Source organism: Muscardinus avellanarius (assembly GCF_963383645.1).
Source record: "Muscardinus avellanarius genome assembly, chromosome: 3".
Taxonomy (NCBI): Eukaryota; Metazoa; Chordata; class Mammalia; order Rodentia; family Gliridae; genus Muscardinus; species Muscardinus avellanarius.
In genome coordinates this window covers 111,796,936-111,818,323 of record NC_137788.1, presented here as the reverse complement: position 1 = coordinate 111,818,323, position 21,388 = coordinate 111,796,936, and the positions used below count along the sequence as shown (strand labels likewise).

The 21,388-nt window shown below is 42.8% G+C and overlaps 2 protein-coding genes across 2 annotated transcripts; one reads left to right on the top strand and one right to left on the bottom strand.

Annotated features, from left to right (window-relative positions):
* Positions 1-2,430: 2,430 nt before the first annotated feature.
* OR10X1 (olfactory receptor family 10 subfamily X member 1) lies at positions 2,431-3,369 on the bottom strand (the record flags this gene model as incomplete). Its single annotated transcript, XM_080691985.1, has 1 exon — positions 2,431-3,369. One exon carries the CDS (start codon positions 3,367-3,369, stop codon positions 2,431-2,433), a length of 939 nt encoding a protein of 312 aa, XP_080548111.1.
* Positions 3,370-20,158: 16,789 nt separating this feature from the next.
* Positions 20,159-21,112, top strand: LOC308260588 (olfactory receptor 10Z1; the record flags this gene model as incomplete). The annotated part of the gene is made up of 1 exon (XM_080691977.1): positions 20,159-21,112. The coding sequence occupies one exon, from the start codon at positions 20,159-20,161 to the stop codon at positions 21,110-21,112; it is 954 nt and encodes a 317-aa protein (XP_080548103.1).
* Positions 21,113-21,388: the final 276 nt, after the last annotated feature.

Below are 21,388 nucleotides of genomic sequence, written 5' to 3'. Positions count from 1 at the left end.
CTCCTGTCTCCGCCTTTCAAGCGCGGGGATTACAAGCGTGCGCCACCACGCCCGGCCTCCCTGGGTTTTCATGCCCCATTATCCAAACTCCCTCTAGTTCCCCCCTCCCATCCCAGACTTTAGTAATCACAGCTGTATGTGGAGAGAGACGTGTTCACTTTCACATGAGAGAGAGTGTGCGGTATCCATCCTCTTGTGTCTGACTTAATTCATTTACCATCACACCCTCCTGTTTTGAGTCTAGACTTGACCTCCTATCATTTGCCGCCATCATGAAGGAGCGAATTGATATTATTTCTTTCCAACACTCATATCTTCCCTAGGTTGAATAATGTGCATTCGGGAGGAAAGCCAGAAGAAAACGGACACTCTCGCCCCTGATGTGGTGGCCACGGACTGAAGACAGCAGAGATGCCGGTCTGGGCAGCCCCCGAAAGCCATCCCGGTAAGGAAAGTCAGGGAAGCTCAATCGATGGCCGGCCCTGACCCCTCTCGCCGCCGTCTCATCGATCTTCATGGCAATCCCCTCAGGCCATTGTATCGTGGAGTTATATCACTCCATTACACATAACTGTCACATCGATTTTATACATGCCATGTGTAAGTACAACCTTTACATCTTTCGTAGAAGTAGCAGAGCTGGTTAATAGCACGACAGAGCAGGAGGCCGGGGCAGGTCCCTGGGCCTTGCTGTCTGCGTCCTGAGCACATCCACTCAAATGCCACAGGGCTGCTGCTTTTGCTCCTGGGACTTTACAGACCTGATGCTGTGTTTGTCTGGTCTCCTTCCTTACACGTTGTCCATCTTGCTGAAAATCCCCCTGTGGACTTTGTCAAACGCTTCAGTATCACCTCCTGGCTCATTAACATTTGCTTTTGAATATCTTCATTTTGGAGAAAATAGGGACGCCTTTCTCGTATCCCTGGTTCCCCGAGTTGTAGACCTTGAGGGCGCTAATGTCTTGTTCATTATGGAATCATTCATGCCGTAAGAAATCCCATGTGCTCAGATGTTAGCAGTTGGAGGGTACTGAGAGGGCGCAGTCGCGGGCAGGGTGTTATTAAAAGTATTTAGTTATCACATGAAAAAAAAAACCCCCACCAGTTGCCAGATGCAGTGGCGCATGCCTGCACTTGAGATCCCAAGTTCTAGGCCAGCCTGGGCAACTTAGAGAAATGCTGTCTCAAAATAAAACATTAAAAAGGGCTGGGGGAGCCGGGAGTGGTGGCACACGCTTGTAATCCTAGCATTCGGGAGGCCAAGACCAGAGAATCACGGTTTTGTTTGTTTTATTTTACAAGCTATACCTCTTTCCAGAAACAGCTTACCTCTTGAGAAGGGCTAGCCAGTATATCATAATCTTCCCCAGAAAAATCTAACATTTCTAATCTTGGCTATTAAAGACATCTTTCAGCACGGTGGTTTTGTGTTTGTGTTTTCCAACACTCTTTCCTTTGTCTCTTATAAATGGTGCAGGATGCCGGGGACTGGTGGGCAGAACTCTCCTCCTCCTCCTCGTCCTCCTCCTCGTCCTCCTCCTCGTCCTCCTCCTCGTCCTCCTCCTCGTCCTCCTCCTCTTCCCCCTCCTCCTCCTCTTCTCCCTCTTCCTCCTCCTCTTCCCCCTCCCCCTCCCCCTCCCCCTCTTCCTCCTCCTCTTCCCCCTCCTCCTCCTCCTCCTCCTCCTCCTCGTCCTCCTTGTCCTCCTCCTCCTCCTCGTCCTCTTCTCCTTCTCCTTCTCCTCCTTCTCCTTCTCCTCCTTCTCCTTCTCCTTCTCCTTCTTCTTCTTCCTTCAGTACTGAGGTTTGAATCCAGAAGCATTCTACCTCTGAGCCATACCCCAGCCCCATATTGTTATTGATTTTGAAACAGGGTCTCAATGAGTTGCTGAGGGCCTCTCTAGGTTGTTGAAGCTGGCCTTGTGCCTCCAATCCTCCTGTCTCAGCTTCCCAAGTACGGGGATGATAGGTGTGCACTACCCTGCCCAGCAGCTGGGACATTCTTCCTCTGGTTGTGGCAAAGAATAAGGTCAGATGATTTACCTTAAGAAGCTGGTTGAGTGTCTGTGAGAGTCTAGGTCCATGTCAAAATCACTCACACCTCAGATTCCAACCTCTAAAAAGGGGAAAATTATATATATATATATATTCCATTCCATTTGAATGATGCAGTTGGTACCCTGAGTCCCAACACATACATACATATACATACATACATACATACATACATACACACATAAATAATAAATACATGGTCTATATGGTGTATGCGTATGTATGTATGATGTACATATATATGTATGCTATACATTTTTTATATATGTATATACCATATTTATATATAGCTATACATGGGCTTCCCAAGAGGGAAGCCAATGCCAGGCTGAGTTCTGCGGATGTTGAGACAGTCTTTACACTTGCAGTAATCCAAGATTACTTTTCCAAGGCAGCTGTCTTTCCCGTGACCTTTCTGAAAGCATCCTTCATGTCCTTGTTCCTGAGGCTGAATATGATGGGGCTGAGGAAGGGCGTGATGACGGTGTAGGGGACCGCTATGACTGTGTCGTCGCCCCCAGAGGTTCCCGGCTTCAGGTAGACTATGGACGCGAAGCCGAAGTGGACGATGACCACGGTGAGGTGGGAGGCGCAGGTGGAGAAGGCCTTCCGCTTCCCCTCGGTGGACGGGATCTTGAGAACCATCGAAAGGATGAGCACGTAGGTCAGAAGGATGAGGAAGAAGGTGCCCAGCAAGCCTGACACCGAGATCACCGTCACGATAAGTTCTGTGAGGTCGCTGTCCGTGCAGGACAGCCGCACCACGGCCCGCATGTGGCAGAAGAAGTGTTGGACGAGGTTGGGGCCACAGAAGGAGCCCCTGAATATCAGAGCGGTCTCTACCAGAGCGATGGAGAAGCCTCCGGCCCAGGCAGAGGCCACCAGCTGTCCGCAGGCAGCATTGGTCATCAGAAGCGGGTACCTGAGCGGGTTGCAGATGGCCAGGAAGCGGTCGTACCCCATCATCGTGAGGATGATGCAGTTGGTGCCCCCGAGACCCAAGAAGAAGCACATCTGCAAGCCACAGCCTACGACCGAAATGCTTCTGGTCCTGGCCAGTAGGTCTGCCAGCATCTTGGGGATGATGGCGAGTGTGTAGCACGTCTCAGAGAAGGAGAGCGCGCTGAGGAAGAGGTACATGGGCGTGTGGAGAAGCCTGTCTGCCCAAGTCAATCCCATGATGGCCAGGTTCCCTGCAAAGGTGAGAATGTAGAGGCAGAGGAAGACCACGAACAGGAATGTCTGCACGTGCGGATAGACAGAAAAGCCAACAAGAACGAACTCCTGGAGGAACGTCTGGTTGAAGATCTTCATCATGGGCCCGAAATTCCAAAGCGACAACAAGGAAGCGTTTAGCTCTCCACTCCCCTCTCACATCAGATGAAAACTGTAACGAGAGGAAGACAAACTCGCCAGCCGGGCGTGGGCGCGCACGCTGGTCATCCCAGAATTCAGGAGACAGGAGAACCGTGGTTCACAGACGGCCTCAGCTACTTAGGGAGGCCCTTTGCGACTCAGTGAGACCCTGTTTCAAAATAAAGAATAAAAAATAGGGCTGGGAGTGTAGCTCCGAGGTAGAGCCCTGGGTTCCATCTCCAGTACTGCAAAAAAAAAAAAAAAAAAAAAAAAAAAAAGACAAACTCATACGGCAACCATCACCAAGTGCCTTTTCGTTTTGTTTAATGAAGAGTGTGGACAAGATGCATTCGCCTCATTTGCATGCATTCTATTCCTTATGCAACAGGAAGGCTGGCTCTAGCTTGGTTTAAGAAAAGTTGACTGGCCAGTAATACCATGAGGAAGAAATTCTCCCACTGGTGTTCAGGTGAAGGGCACTCGGGCGTGGTGGGCCAGCCGGGTTCACACACGATTCTGACTCCTGAGAAAAGTACCACGTGCTTAGTAAACAGTCAGGATTCAGTACAGCAGCTTCCATATGACACAGGGCCTGTGAATATCTGCTGAATAAAGAATAAGAATTCATCTCCTGGTAATTTCAGGACTATGTGTGGAGGATGGCTTATAACTAGAGAACCCCAAAGATGCTATACCTTCTTTTTTATGGATATTTTTTCTTTATTGAGAAACTTAAGACTTGTATACATCAAATAAAACCAATTTTTGAGGGGGAAAATCAAAACTCACAGTACACACACACACACAAAAAGAGTCAATACTGTCTGGGTCATACCAGAATCCAGAGAATATATGCTATTAGTTAAAAAATTCTAGGCATTTCATAATTGACCTTTTGATAAAAAATGACTTATTAAATTCGCAATTTGTGGTTCTTGATGTTGTGGTCCGCATTATACCTTCTTAAAGAAGACATTTAGATCCTAAAACGTTAAACAAAATTAAAGAATATGCTCCCTTATTGCTATTTTTTGTGTGGTATGGGGTTTGAAGCTAGACACATTCTATAATCAGGGTATAACCTCAGACATTTGTATTTATTTATATTTTGTCTGTTTTGAAACAGGGTCTCACTAGGTTGCTGAGAGACTTGCTCAGTTCTTGAGGCTGGGTTCGCACCTGCGATCCTCCTGTTTCAGCCTCCCCAATAGTAGGATTACAGTATCCTGTGCATCACCGCGCCCAGGTCCCTTTACCGGTATTCTGAAGGGAAGAAAGGAAGCGAGATAAGATTCCTCAGGGCTCTTAGGAGTAGCAGTGCTGAAGTAGCATAAGTCACGGTATTAATAAGCAGGCTCTCTATACAAACACAACACAGGCAGCAATCAGGACTTTGCCCAGGTCCATGCCCAGACCAGCATGCAAAGCCAGGCTGCTGCGGAGTCAGCACGGCTGTCCAGTCCTTCTAGAGCCGACTGAATCTCATCCTCCTCTGACTTTCCCGTTTCTCACCTTTGTGTTTAACACATTCAACTCTGTATTCGATTGAGCTATTCTTCTTTTTCCTATCCTACATGTCTATATATTTAATAAGTAGCAGCTATGTTGTCTGAGTCTTTTAAATTCTTTCAAATATTTACACGTTTTTCTCTTCACAGAATAAATACGAGATGCCTAGAATAGCTGTGATTATTTTATTTATTGATATTTGTCACTAGAACCAAACTACTTTGTCTTCAATTGCAAATTCTTTCCATTAATTTTCATGTTTTTTTCCTCGAGTGCAGAGACCATGAACCATATATTTCTGCCTTTCTCAAGGTGATATAATATAGGCTGTTTTAAGAAGATAATAATTCTCAGTAAATGTTGGATAGAGAGGCTAATAAAAGTGCCTAACCTATAAGCAATTTCTGTTGTTTTTTTTTATTCAGCAGGGGGAATGAGTAAACTTTCTACTCAAAACAGGTTTAGTTCTGGTTAAGATTAAGCATTCTTAGCCAGGCGTGGTGGCTCATGCTTGTAATCCCAGCACTTGGGAGGCTGAGACAGGAGGATCACAGGTTCGAAGCCAGCCTCAGCTACTTAGTGAGGCTCTCAGCAACTTAGTGAGACCCTGTTTACAAACAAAATATAAAATAGGTCTAGGGGTGCAGCCTGGATCTAGAAGACCCCTGAGTTATATCCCCAGTACCACACACACACACACACACACACACACACACACACACACACACGATTCCATGTTCTTGTGGTGGAAGTTAGCTTGTTACTCACAGTAGCAGTGTAGGACAGTGGTGAAAATTACAAATGGTTCACTATGAACACCAGTATGGAGGGTCCTTAAAAAGGCCAGGAATGGAACCACCATGTGATACCACTCTACCACTTCTTGGTATCTTATTTTTATTATTATTATTATTATTATTATTATTATTATTATTATTATTATTTGCAGTACTGGGGATGGAACACAGGGGCATTCTACCTCTGAGCGACACTCCCAGCCCTACTTTTTATTCTTTATTTTGGAAACAGAGTCTCACTGAGTTGCAGAGGGCCTCACTGAGTAGCTGAGGCTGTCCTCAAACCGCGATCCTCCTGTCTGAGCCTCCCGAATGCTGGGATGACAAGCGTGTGCCCCCAGGCCCGGCTCCACCTCTTGATATCTTTCTGCGAGTACAGAAGTCAGCATGTTACGCTGAGTATTTGTGCATATCCACAATTCACAATGGCCAAGTTATGAAACCAGCGCATGGCCATCAAAAGGAGAATAGAGAAAGCAAACATGGTATACACACACCATGGGGTTTAATTCAGCCACCACGAAGAACAAAAGCACATCGCATGCAGGAAAATGCATGGAGCTGGAGAACATTATGTCTTTTGGTCTAAATCTCCTCAGTATCCAAAGAAGTATGGTCCCACTTCCCCTGAATCTGTTTTCTGCAACATTCTGGACCGTTTCAGAAGCATCCTCTCCCTCCCAGAAACGCTGGGTCCTGAGAGGTCCCTTCTATGATTTTTTCAACCATTGTGAACAACTTCATCATATACCAAGGCTGCTAAGCGCGCTTGACTCTTCATAACAACTCTATCAGAAAAAAAAGATATAGTTTCTAAAACACAAAGATTACCTAAGTATATGAAAGGAAAAATTAGAATATGTTGGCAAAACAGAGAGCAGTTTAGTCTCTGACATCCTTGACCAAAACCATGATCTTTCTAACCACATGTGAATAGTCTGATTTATGTAACACAAACTCTCATTTCCAACACTGCCAGGATGGCAGTTATTCTTCAAGCCATCATTAAATTCAGAAGCATTTTGAAAATGCAGAGTCATCAATACAGATTCCAAGACAGGTCTGTGCTTGTCTAGTTCTGACTTAATTGTGTGCTATTTAGGACATCATCAGCATATTAACATCAGTCATTATGTTACATCATATCTATTAGATCATTATATGATATATGATGTCATTACAGTATCATCACTGTATTATATCAACAATAAATTATTACATCAACTGCAGTGTGTGTGTGTGTGTGTGTGTGTGTGTGTGTGTGTGGTGGGGCAAGGGCACCATCTCCTATCTTCTCCTACCTCTAAAGTTGTCTCTAAACCTACTCTGTCAAATTTAATTGGGGAATCTATATTCACTAAAACACATTCCATAGTCAAAACAAAATGACGATTGGGAGAAAGTATCCTCTTCCATCTCGAGAGAACCCTTCCTTTGTATAGTGACAGCTATAAACCCAACCTTTTAGATCAGTTTCCTACCTGGTTGGTTTTACCAAGCTCCTGAGCCTGTTCACCATGACGGTCATATTCCCCCATGAGGCCGACTTCACATGATGGCTGGCAGCGTGTTCTGCTCCGTCCTCGGAGAGGGAAGCCTACTTCGCGCAGTCACTGGTGGGAGAGCCTGGGTTCTGATGCTGTTCTGCTTCTTCTGCTGCCTCTGGAAAGTCAGTACCCTTTGCAACACGAGCTTCCCTGCTGGGGAGCCAGACGAACTCTGAGTCTGCGCAAGCTTCAGTCCAGTGGTTCCAGAGTCTTGACGTGAGGCTACACCTGCTGTGGCCAGCCCTCACCGCCCGCTAAGTTAGAAGGCGTAGTCTGCCTTCCTCTAAGTTCAGAGATGTCTGATTATTATCCAAGTGTATGTTGGCTCAGCTCTAGAGGTTTGGTTCTGGGTAGGAGAGCCCCGGGGGATTTTTATTCATCTTTCATCAGAGGGAGCAGAAAACTTTCTCATTCAACTTTGTAATTTGCTCTCATTAGTGACAGAGCTTTGCGTCACAGGTGAAACGCTTCTGGAAGTCTCCGGGGACTGAAAACTCACAAAGTTCATCGTGCCCCCAAGCCAGTTTCTGCTACTTTGTAGGGCTTGTTTGCACAATCAAGCTGATTGAAAGTTCCAGCCCGCTTTTCCCACGCTTGTTCAATTTCCTTCCTCAGGAGCAAAGATGCTGTACTCCACCAAACTCAGGGCCTGTCCACACTGCTCATACAGATTTTGGCCAGCGGCTTCTGGCCCACCTTGTAGGGTCTACACTGGCCAGCCGTAGCAAGAATCTTGCTGGGTTATTTCAGAGAGAATCTCTCCCTCTGACTTCTGAAAACTCTCAATATCTGATCCGGTCCTCCTCCAGCACTGTCCCCACCTGGTGTCTGACCATCCTGGGCCGCCGTCTGCAGGCATCCTCTGAAGTCTTTCCGCAAGCGCCCCCTGTTCCGAGTGTGGTCTCTTAGTAATTTGTCATGCGTGACCCCCTTTCCCCACCCCATGGCTGTAAGTTCCCACTGGCTTGTGCTATATTAAAAATCAAGCCCAGCATTAAACCCAGGCCTCTTTCCCCCTCTTGAAATAGTCCCTGGGAAAGCCCAGTTTGCTGCTTGAACAACTGTATGTATGGTGCTGATTTTCTTTGCTGCCACTCGCTGCAGATACATGCGTTCTTTCTTTCTAACCGCTGACTCCATTCCCGGGTATTTAAGGACCACGGATAGAGGATTGAAGAATGCATTAAGAATTGTAGGAGTATTCGGAAAACTACAAGAAATGGTATCTTCTTGCTGGGGACTTGTGCCTCCGTGGATGGTGCTGACGAGAGTGGAATGAGAACGGGCCCGGGGCAATCAAACTTGCCAAGAGGAGGGATGTTGAGAAGGACTTTCTTAAAAACATGCTTTGGGCATGGTGAGGTGTCACATGACGATTATCCCCGGGAAGCTGAGACAGGAGGATCACAGGTTCAAAACCAGGCTCAGCAACTTAGGAGGCTCTCAAAAAAATATATATATATATTGTAGGATATATATATATATATATATATATATATATATCCTACAATATATATCCTACAATATATATAACCTACATATATATATAACCTACATATATATAACCTACATATATATATAACCTACATATATATAACCTACATATATATATAACCTACATATATATAACCTACATATATATATAACCTACATATATATAACCTACATATATATATAACCTACATATATATATAACCTACATATATATATATAACCTACATATATATATATATATATATATATATATATATATATATAACCTACATATATATATCCATATAAATATATAGGGACAGGGTATAGCTTGGAGATAGAATGCCCCTGGGTCCAGTTCCTGGTACTACATATATACACACAAAATAAATAAAATTAAAAATATTTTTATTGGTGAATTATAATCATGTATCCTAGTGAGGTTCAAGGTGATGCAAACATACATGCACACAGCACTTAGTATGTTTCCCTTCATATCTTATCCATATATGTTAGTCGGATGTGATGGGGCTTGAGCTGGTATTCATTGATAATAAGGATAGTATTAATTGCTATTAAGAATAAGCCAAGCCGGGCGTGGTGGCCCACGCTTGTAATCCCCGTGCTTGGGAGGCTGAGACAGGAGGATCAAACGGGTTCGAAGCCAGCCTCAGCTACTTAGTGAGGCTCTCAGCAACTTAGTGAGACCCTTTTTCCAAATAAAATATAAAATATGTCTGGGAGTATAGCCCGGGGGTAGAAGGCCTCTGGGTTCCACCCCCAGAACCACCAAAAAAAAAGAAAAGAACAAGCCAGCCAGGCGTGAGGTCAAATGCCCCTGGGTTCCATCCCCAACCCCCCCCCCCAAAAAAAAAAAAAGAATAAGCCATACTTATGCAAAACAATAAAATCCCTTTCTCTGTCTCTAGACTGTCAGCCAAAAGCTACAGCTAAGGCTGCCCTTGGTCGATAGCAGAGGGCAGACTGTCGTGGAAAGTAAGATAAGATGCGGGACACTGAATGCTAAGTATATAGATACCTGCACTTAGAAGGCAAGAGTTATGCAGACCCGCACAAAAGTTTAGACTGAGTTAAAAGATGAACTAGCAAGCTACGCTGACCCAATATTGGTTCTTAATAACACAAAATAGAGTTTTTAAAGCCTCTATACTTTAAAAAGTTATATTCCTGTGTCTTTTTTTTTTTTTTTTGGTAGTACTAGGGGTGGAACCCAAAGGCTTTCTACCTCTGGGCTATACTCCCAGACCTTTTTTATATTTTATTTGGAAACAGGGTCTCACTAAGTTGCTGAGAGCCTCACTAAGTAGCCGAGGCTGGCTTCGAACCCGTGCGATCCTCCTGTCTCAGCCTCCCAAGCGTGGGGATTACAAGCGTGCACCACCACGCCCGGCCTGTGTCTTTAAGGGATGGCTTCTTCCCTTAAAAATTCAAGATGATTTTGAATTATTGGTCCTAAATAAGTCACTCTTTCCCACTTTCCCAAGTCCTTTCAGATGTGAGTGAAAGTGGGTTTTTTTTTTTTTTTGTGGTGCTGAGGATGGAACCCAGGGGCCTTCTACCTATGGGCTACACTCCCAGACCTACTTTATATTTTATTTGGAAACAGGGTCTCACTAAGTTGCTCAGAGCCTCACTAAGTAGCTGAGGCTGGCTTCGAACCCACGCGATCCTCCTGTCTCAGCCTCCGAAGTGCGGGGATTACAAGTGTGTGCCACCACGCCTGGCTGAGTGGAAGTGTCTTTTAAATACAGAGCTACCATATATGGTTTTGTAAAAAGAGATATGTATGCAATCTTTTGAATATTGTACATATTAAAGTTTAGCATACTTCTATTGGCTCATTTAAAAATGTCGTCAGTGAAATTCAATGCAATCGTAATGCTGTTTTCTGTATTCCATTATAATTTTATTTCTATTTTTGAACTTCTCTGAGATCAAATCTATAAGTCCCTTGTCTACAAATCTTTCATTGATTACTTTATGCTTTTCTGTAACAAAAATGTTTACAGGTTGACTGTAGAACTGTTTTTTATTATATAATATTATTATATGGTATTATTTTATTAATGGTGAAAACGAAAATTGTAATGTAAATTAGCTCTAAATAAAAACAGTGCTTTAAAATTATGTCATGTAGGCCAGACATGGTGGCGCACGCTTGTAATCCCCGCGCTTGGGAGGCGGAGACAGGAGGATCGTGCAGGTTTGAAGCCAGCCGTGCTGGCTTAAGAGACCCTGTTTCCAAATAAAAATATAAAATATAGGTCTGGGAGTGTAGCCCGGAGGTAGAAGGGCTTCCAGGAACCACGGTACCACCAAAAAAATAATAAAAATAAAATTATGTCATGTAGACATGGCTGATGTTTATTTTTGCTATAACGAAAAAAAATTCAGGGTCAAATTTTCTGCAAGATATTTTATTTTATACATAAGACACTGAAAACTTTTACTCACAGAAATACAGAAAATCATGGAAGAGCCTTTATTCACTTATTTATTAATAGCAATGCTACTTTTGAATTCCTTTCAAGTTGTATACTACTAACAGCCTATAGTAGTCTATATTAAAAGTTATTTTTAAATAATTTTTAGAGGATAATTTTGCTAGTTTCTTTTCCTATATTCTCAAAAACAACATGGAATTGGCTTGCAAAAATATTCACTGCCTATCATTGATGTTAACGTTCAATTTTTTCGGTTTTTAAAAAGTTTATTATAATGAGTTTTATGGTTATTATTAGGTGAGAATTTATTTTACTCTTCACCTTTTACTTACAAGCACTTAACTTTATGGGTTCAGACGCTTGGAAGAAATAAAAACACTTGATTTCAATCACCTCTTCAGTAGATATTTTATTAAAGTCTTTAGAGTATAGCATGTTTTAAGTGTCTATAAGTATATTCTTCTGTTCAACTAAAGTGAGGAATATTAGAAGTCTAGATTTCTCTCAGTTTAGGAACATTTCTGTGATGAAACCCAACTACTGCAATGTCTTTGGCTTTTAGGGAGATGGAGTAGAGGTACTTTTTCCTACTCTCTTCCCCCAAATTTGTGCAAATAAAATCCATAGACATTACATAGAAAACAAATATTTAAAAATCTCTGAAGGTGGGGGCAAAGACAGGGTAGTTAGAGACTTTCAGATTGAAAGGAAATCAGTGTTAATTCTCTATGTCCTTGTCTCCTCGTGTATCCCAGTCTTGGACCTGACGAAGCCAGCAAGGCAGAAATGTCAATGGGTACAAATATCAAAACAAAAACAAAACATATTTTTAGAGCTGTAACTATGTTTTCTATAGCCAAAGTCCAGGAAGGAGGCAGCCTATCAAGAGAGGGGACTTTTAAAGAGCAACAGCTTTACTACAGCCAAATGCCACAGAAAAGACCATTTGCATTGGTACCAGAGAAGGTCAGGTGGGTCGGCTGGAGTCTCACCATCTTGAGGCTATAAAATTGCCTCAAAGTGCGCTCTGAGATGGTGTTAAAAAGGCTGACAAAAGAATGGAAACCAAACTACCAAACGAATGCATGCTTATCTACGTTCATAGAGCACAATTCACAATCGCCAAACTATGGAACCAGCCAAGATGCCCATCAACAGATGAACGGATTGTGAGACTATGGGGTATGTACACAGTGGAATTTTACTCAGCCATAAAGGGGAACGAAATTATGTCCTTTACAGGGAAATGGATGGAACTGGAGCACATTATGCTAAGTGAGATTAGTCAGTCACAAAAAGTAAGAAATAAAATGTGGAAACTAGAGAGAAAAAGGGACCTAGGAGGAACTCTAGATGAAGGGGAAAAAAAAAAAAACATAGATGAGCAAATAAGGAGGCCTACCCTGGGGGTGATAGAAGAGGGAGGTTCCCTAATGTACACGATGTCCATTCACAAACACGTCAAAGTCAATCACTAAGCCAAACACGAGAAGGAGGGAGGGGAGGGAATGGGGAGGGAATCGGGGAAGGGCTAAATGAGTGATTTGCGCATGTATGCCTCCACCATTTTGTGCTCCTTTAAGATGTATGACCACAATGCACCAATAAAAAAAGAAAAAGAAAAAGAAAAAGGCTGACAGAGAGGTTAGCATTTCTGCAGGCTGGTGATGAGTGGGCTCCTTCCCCAACTGTCTGTAGATACCATATGGGCTTCCACCCCAGCTTGGAAGGTATCAATGGAGGGTTGGGACTTTCTCCACTTCCCAGAAGTAGTGATCTCCATGTATGGAAGAGGCAAGGAGGCACTGCTCCGGGTGGTGGAGGTGGTGTAAACAGAATCCTTATGGGGAATCCCACCCCAGCCCATCAGCCAGGACCCTCTCCATGTCCCCAGTGCCGACAGAGGCTGGGTGGGGAACGGTACTCCCATCGGCCTGGTAGCAAGGACATCAGCACTCCCACTTCCCCTCTAGAGCGGAAGCTATCTAAAATACAAGGCTTAAGTAAGACCCCACACATTATGGTCCAATATCATAAACATCCAACACCATAATGAGAACCAGGAAAATTCCCATTTTTTTCTTTACATCTTCTATTTCTTTGCTAAATGTTCCTCTTTTTTTTTTTTTTTGCTGAGTGAATATCACATAGGATTAATCCAGAGAAATATACACCAATACATATCATAGTTCAACTTTTGAAAAAGCAAAGATAAAAAATATCTTGAAATCAGCAAAAAAAAAATGACATTTTATTTTTATAGGGGAAAAACGATTTGAAAGATATCAGATTTCTCATCACAAACCACAGTGCTGGAAGGAAAGGTTGTGCAGAGAAATAAATAAACACCTTCAGCAGCTGAAGAGTGATATATGTTGCCAGGTTTCCATGAAAGTATGAATATTTAATAGAAAAAGAACATAATTTCTCAGATTAATCAATCTCTTCAGCTTAATATCATATAATGTTTAGAAAATCAGTTGTAATGACCTAATTCTGACAATCATCTCATTTTAAGCTTTTAATATCAGAAATAATACCAATACACAGAGGATATAATGCCATCGCCTTGTCTCAGAGATCTGTCTTAGCTTAGAAACTACCATGTCTAATATTTTAATTTAAGCACATAGTCACCATAAAATGGAAATAAGGGTTAGGTTTATGATAGTCATAAAAACAGAAAATCATGGCTCACTCTCAAAAATGAACATCGTATTTCATTTTTAAAAAGCTTCATAAGCCAAGATAATTTAAAATGTATAAATTCTCTAAACTCCGATTTTTAAATTCTCGCTTTAATATGTAACTATTATTCAAAAAGATTTTGTCAAGCTTCACTATCTGTGACTTATGTTATAAAATAAATCTAAATATTGGGAGATTATATACATACAGTAGAATGCACAGATCTTGAGTATAGGATTCAAGGAGTTTGGCCAATGTACATGCATAGGTCATCCAATCTGTTAAGATTCAGAACATTTCATCTCTCCGGAAAGTTCCTTTAGAGTTTTTCCCAATCAAAGTGCAGAGATAATCAGCTAGCTGATTGCTATAGCCATTGCAAAATGCTTGTGCTCTATAAACTCATTCCTGGGACCATATCATACATGTACTTTATTTCTTCTTTTCCTCAACATGATATTTTGAGATTTATCCATGAGTTGCCTATTTAATCCTTTTATTACTAGATATTATTTCATTGTATGACTCTTCCACAAATTGTTTATTTATTGACCTGCTTTTGGACATGTAGGCTTTTCTAATTTTTTTGTTATGATGAATTAAACACTCATACATCTCCCTGCTAGTCTTAGCGTGGAAACACACATACTGGATCTCTCTGGTGTACCGTAATTACACATCCTAGTGAGGTTCAAAGTGACACAAGCATACATGCACACGGTACTTGGTATACTTCCCTTTGAATCCCACCCTACTCTCTCTTCCCCATACATGCTAGTGAGATTGGTAGTGATACCTTCATATATGAACAGAGCATCGTTTGAACTGTTTTCTTTATCCATTCTCCCTTTCTCCTCCTGCCCTCTTCCTCCTATTCCCTTCCACTGTTCAACTGGGTCGATCTCCTCCTCCATCTGAAGTTCCTTATGGTCCTCTATTTTCTCTCTAGCTTCTACACCAGAAAGAAAACACAAGACCCTGGACATTCTCAGCATGATATTCTTTAGTTCCATCCATCTTGCCGCAAATGACATAACTTTGTTCTTCTCTATGACTGAGCACACTAGCTCTATGTTTGCCTTAATGGAAATTGGTAGACCTTATAGAGCGGCTACGTTTCGTTCTGCTGGAAGGAAAGGTTGTGCAGAGAAATAAATAAACACCTTCAGCAGCTGAAGAGTAATATATGTTACCAGGTTTCCATGAAAGTATGAATATTTAATAGTTCTTTGATGAGTTTTCAATTTTTAGAGCTGGAATTATTAATTTCTTATGGATTTTATATTCCCATAATCTGCAGGATATATTATGATCAAACCAGGATAATTATTATTCCCATCTCCTTATTATTTAAATTTTTCCCTTCCAGTTCTTCATAAAATATATAATAGGCTGCTAGAAACTCTAGGCACCTTCCTGGGTTGCAGTAAGCTAGAACGTATTTTTTTCTATCTAACTGTGTTTTGGCACCTGTTAGCCAACCTTTCTCTCTTCCCACCGTTTCTTTTTTTTTTTTTTTATCATCCTCTAGTAACCACTAGTCTACCCTTTTCTTCAATATCAACTTTTATAGATTGCACATAGGAGAGAGAACACATGGTACCTTCTGTCTTATTTCTGCCGGCTCTCTGTTGACTTTCTTTCTTTCTTCCTTCCTTCCTTCCTTCCTTCCTTCCTTCCTTCCTTCCTTTCTTTCTTTCTTTCTTTCTTTCTTTCTTTCTTTCTTTCTTTTTTGTGTGTGTGGTACTGGGGTTCCTGGAAACCCTTTTACCCCCGAGCTACACTCCTAGACCTATTTTATATTTTTTATTTGGAAACAGGGTCTCTTAAGCCAGAGAGGCTGGCTTCAAATCTGTGCGATCCTCCTGTCTCTGCCTCCCAAGCACGGGGATTGCAAGTGTGCGCCACCACGCCCAGCTCTCTTGAGGTTCTTGATGGTTTCTTTTGCTGTACAGAAGCTCTTAAGTTTAATAGAATCCCATGAACTGATTTGCCTTTTAGTTTCTTGTGTCTTTGGGGTCTTGCTGAGAAAGTTTTTACCCATGACTCTGTGTTGCAGTGTTGGACCTATGCCCTTTTCAAGTTGCTACAGGGTCTCTGATTTGATTTCCAAGTCTTTGATCCATCTTAAATTGACTCTTGTGCAGGGTGAGAAAGTGGGGTTTATTTTCTTTTTTCTGCATATGGTTAACTAGTTTTGCCAACACCATTTGTTGAAGAGGCTAACTTTTTTTCAGTGTATGTTTTTGGCCTCTTTGTCAAAACTCAATTAGCGATAAGTGTGCAGATTTGTTTCTGAGTCTTCTATTCTGCCCCATTGGTCTATGTGTCTGTTTTTGTGCCAGTACCATGCTGTTTTTATTACTATGGCATTGCAGTATATTTTGAAGTTAGGTATTGTGATGCCTCCTGCATGGTTCTCGTTGCTGAGAACTACTTTGGCTATTCTGGGTCTTTTGTTGTTCCAAATGAATTTAAGGATTGATTTTTCAATGTCTGTGAGAAATGGCCTTGGTAATTTAATGGGTATTGCACTGAACTTGTAGATCACTGTTGGAAGGATGGCCATTTTGATGATATTTATTCTGCCTGTCCAAGAACATGGAAGATCTTTCCATCTCCGAAGGTCTTCTTTGATTTCTATTTTCAATGTTTTATAATTTTCTTTATAAAGGTCTTTTACCTCCATTTTATTTTATTGAAATCACATGATCATTTCAATAGACACTGAAAAAGCACTGGACAAAGTCTAACATCTATTAATGCTAAAAACACTGCAGAGAATAGGAATAGAAGAAACCTACCTCAACATCATAAAGGCAATATACAATTTTCCCACAACCAACATCTTATTAAATGAGGAAAAACTGTGAGAATTCTCCCCCAAACAGGAATAAGACAAGGATGTCCATTTATCACCATTTCTTTTCAGTATTGTACTTGAGACTCCAGCCAGAGAAATAAGGCAAGAAAAAGAAATCAAAGGGGTACAAACAGGAAAAGAAGAACAAAAACGATCACTATTTGCAGATGACATGATACTACGAAGATCCAACAAAATCAACCAAAAAGCTTAAAGAACTGATCGACAAATCCAGCAGAGTGTCTGGATACAAAATCAGTCTTAAAAAATCAGAAACCTTCATGTATGCCAACCACAAATTCACCTAATTTACCTTTCTTCCACTTGTACCAATTACTACGGCTAGAGATGGATATACTCTGATTGATCCAGTAAATATCAGATCCTAGTCTGAGGCACAGGTTAAGGAGGTAGGATATTTAAGCCAGAAACAGGGTCAGTAGAAATGTTGAGAGTAAATTAAAACTGAGCATAAAGTTAATAATAGTGTCAAGGTGTCTAGCGATTCCTTCCACAACAAAAATTATGAAACACCAACAAAAACACAAATAGGAAAGCTATTTGAAGTCATTGAAATGTGACCAAAGACACTCAAAAACTTTTGCAAGTTAATTTGTAGCTGTTAATTTTTTTTTTTTTGGTGGTACTGGGGTTCCTGGAAGCCCTTCTGCCTCTGGGCTACACTCCCAGACCTATTTTATATTTTTTATTTATTTGGAAACAAGGTCAGCGAGGCTGACTACGGACCTGCGCGATCCTCCTGTCTCCACCTCCCAAGCGTGGGGATTACAAGCGTGCACCACTACGCCCGCTGTAGCTGTTAATTTTTAAATAACACCATTTCATCATCTCTAGTAAGAACTCTGAATTGGAAGATTCTCTTGTACAAGCAGTCTGCAGCTTACCTAACGCAACCCACAGAGTTCAGAGTAGAATAAAACTGAGAGTCTTAAAAGGAGAGTCTTGTAAAGGAAAGGGTTATAAAGGAGTTGAAATCCCAAATCAGAGTATTATTTCTGTCCAAAGTCCTTACTTATCACAGGGAGCATAGTTAAAGAAAATAAAAATACAAAACCAAACAACAGACACAAACAAGAGAGAAAGAAAGGCTGAATGGGCTTGGCTTGCCAGTAAGCAGAAATTGTGTTAAAGCAACCACAGATTTAGGAAAATACAGAGAGAAAAAGTCTCAAGGTCTGAGAGTAAACTCTGTACAAATATTCTCTGTTTTTCTATACAAATATTCTGTATTTTCTCAGAAAATTGCTATTTATTTAGCATCAAATTCACTAGTTTTATTTTGTTGAGCCTATTTCCTGAAATTTTCAGTTCATCTACTATTCGCTTCTAGGATTTAGGTTTTCCATTGGTTCATTTTTATAATTTGCATTTCTCTATCCAGCCAGTCCTGAACTTGCAATCCTCCTGTCTTTGCGTCCCAAGTACTGGGATTACTGGTGTGGGCCACCACATCCTGGTTATATTTTCAAAATGATCCATCTTTGAGAGTGAATCTAAAAGCATAAATCGCGGATTCTGTTGTTTCAACTCTACTGATCACAATTTGCTCTTCTACAAAACGTAACCCTCAACACTATCTGAGTAGGTTGTAGGTGTTAAGAGATCCAGCATGTGAAACTAGTGTAATATTTAGTACATCACAGACATTCAGATGATTTCTGGAATCATGATCTCTGTATCAATTTGTTCATAGTCCCTTTCCTACTGTCCCCCAAAGGATATTCCCAACTAATGACAAAAAACACAATTAGATGTGCTTCTGAAATAGCACCCGTTGGGACTGGGGAGTCTCAGAGGGAAGAGACGCTTGACTGGAAGTAGATATGACTCACCACCTGGGGCTGGTGGTTGTGGAACAAGGTTTCTTGGTGTTAGTTAGAGAGATATTGATCTGTTCAGACTGGGGTTTCTGGGTTTCAGGTCTTTCTCCTGCTGGGACGCAGTCCAATGCATGGTCATCGAAAGGTAGGACTCGCTCTGTGAGCCTCCCTGGCTAAGTGGAGAATCTTCCCCTGCCTAATCTCTCCTATGCTTTAGTTCTCAGCAAATTTGGAGGTGAAGGCAGCAGAACCTGGTGGCTGATCTTTAAGCTAAGAGATGCCTGTCATGAAACCTGCCATGGACCCCATCCTTAACCCAAGGCTCAGTGTAATGTTAAGATGAACAAAGGATCCTGCTCAACTCTACCCAAAGAAAAGGTAAAATGAAAAAGGCAAGTTGATATGGAGAGTGGCTGGGTAGACACAAATGTTGAATGAGACGTTTCTTCATCTCTATTGGTATTGGTGAGCGTCCTTTCACAATGAGGAGAGAAATCATTGTGGGGTAAGTGTCATTAGGTCGGAGCTTACCATGCTTGTTCTCCAGACCTGGCTCCACGTGACTTCAAGAAAGCAACTTGGCCTCTCTCGGTTTGGGTTACCTGATCTATAAAATAACATCCATTAAGCTGGTTAGCTCTACTCTATACTCAATAGGCTACGAGCGCGTGTCTCAAGGTGTATTTTTATGTAGCAGTGTACATATAAGATCAGTGTGAGCATCTATGTGATACATGTATCTTTGGAGTTACACATGTCTGAACACGCAATGCGTTCACTATTGAAAGGCAGGCCTCATATATTTCTGGATTTGGTCATTTTTGTGCAAGGTGGGCACTGAGGATCGAATCCAGGGGCGTTCTACCTCTGTGTTACACCCTCAGCCCTTTTTATTTATATATTTTATTTTGAAACAGGATCTAGCTAAGTTGTTGAGGGTCTAAGTGGCTGAGGCTGGCCTCCCACTTGCGATCCTCCTATCTTCGACTCCTAAGTGCCGGGATTGCAGACGTGCACCCCACACCTGGCTGGATATGGCCATTGATAGTAACTATGCAAAGCTTAGTTTTCAAAGTGCTAAATGTGCATAGCTGTGTGCCTTGTATGCTATGTAGTCATGGATGCGGCGACTGCGTATTGATGTACATGTGTGTATTGTATTCACAAGCACATGGGAATGAATCTGCGCATGCTTGTGCATAAGGTCGCAAACACCTTCGGTCTCAACCAAACCTTTCTTTTTTAAAAATTTTATTTTATTTTTTGTAGTACTGGGGATGGAACCGAGGGGGAATTCTACCTTTGAGCTACGCCCAAGCCCGATTTTTTATTCTTTTTTTTGAAGCAGAGTCTCACTGAGTTACAAAGGGCCTCACTAAGTAGCTGAGGCTGTCTGTGAACCTGTGATCCTCCTGTCTCAGCCGCCTGAATGCTGGGGTTACAAGCGCGCGCCGCCACACCCAGCTCAATTAGACTTTTCTTTTTAATTATGATAGGCACAAAAAAGCAAGCCCATTTCACCTGCCATTTAAAAAAGCTGGACGTCTGCTGGGACAGTGGAAGCTGGATGTCAGCTGGCATGGGATACACCAATCTGACCTCCTGGAGGGGCTTTGTCTTCCTGGGCTTCTCTAGCTTTGGGGAGCTGCAGCGCCTGCTGTTTGCTTTGTTTCTGTTCCTGTATCTCATCACCCTGACCAGCAATGTCTTCATTATCGTGGTCATCAGGCTGGACAGCCACCTGCACACCCCCATGTATCTCTTCCTCTCCTTCCTGTCCTTCTCGGAGACCTGCTACACTTTGGGCATCATCCCCAGGATGCTCTGGGGCCTGGTCGTGGGGGGCCAGGCCATCTCCTATGTGGGCTGCGCCGCCCAGATGTTCTTCTCAGCCTCCTGGGCCTGCACCAACTGCTTCCTCCTGGCTGTCATGGGCTTCGACAGGTACGTGGCCATCTGTGCCCCGCTGCACTATGTCAGCCGCATGCATCCGGCCCTCTGTGCCCATCTGGCGGGGGCCTCTTTTCTGAGTGGGTACCTCTTTGGGCTGGGCATGACACTGGTGATTTTCCGTCTCTCGTTCTGCGGCTCCCACGAGATCCAGCACTTTTTTTGTGACACGCCGCCGGTGCTGAGCCTTGCCTGCGGGGACACGAGACTGAGCGAGCTGGGGATCCTCGTCCTCAGCCTGCTGGTCCTCTTGGCCTCCTTCTTCCTCATCTCCATCTCCTATGCCTACATCCTGGTCGCCATCCTGAGGATCCCCTCGGCGGAGGGGCGGAAGAAAGCCTTCTCCACTTGCGCTTCGCACCTCACCGTGGTCATCATTCACTATGGCTGCGCCTCCTTCATGTACCTGAGGCCCAAAGCCAGCTACTCCCTCGAGCGAGACCAGCTCATTGCCGTCACCTACACCGTGGTGACGCCTCTCCTCAACCCCATTGTGTACAGTCTACGGAACCGGGCCGTGCAGACAGCGCTGAGAAACGCTCTCCGAGGGCGCTTACTGGGTAAAGGATGAAAACCAGCCCAGGAGGGACCTTTCCCTCCAGGCAGACAAGTCACAGGCAGAGCACCCAGCCCAATGCGCCAGCTGTCCCAGGTCTTAAAAAAGCTGTCCTAGTTGGGTGTGGTGGCTCACGCTTGTCATCCCAGCATTCAGGAGGCTGAGACAGGAGGATTCAGGTTCACAGACAGTCTCAGCTACATAGTGCAGCCCTTTGCAACTCAGTGAGACCCAGTTTCAAAATAAAGAATAAAAAACAGGGCTGGGGGTGTAGCTCGGAGGTAGAATGCC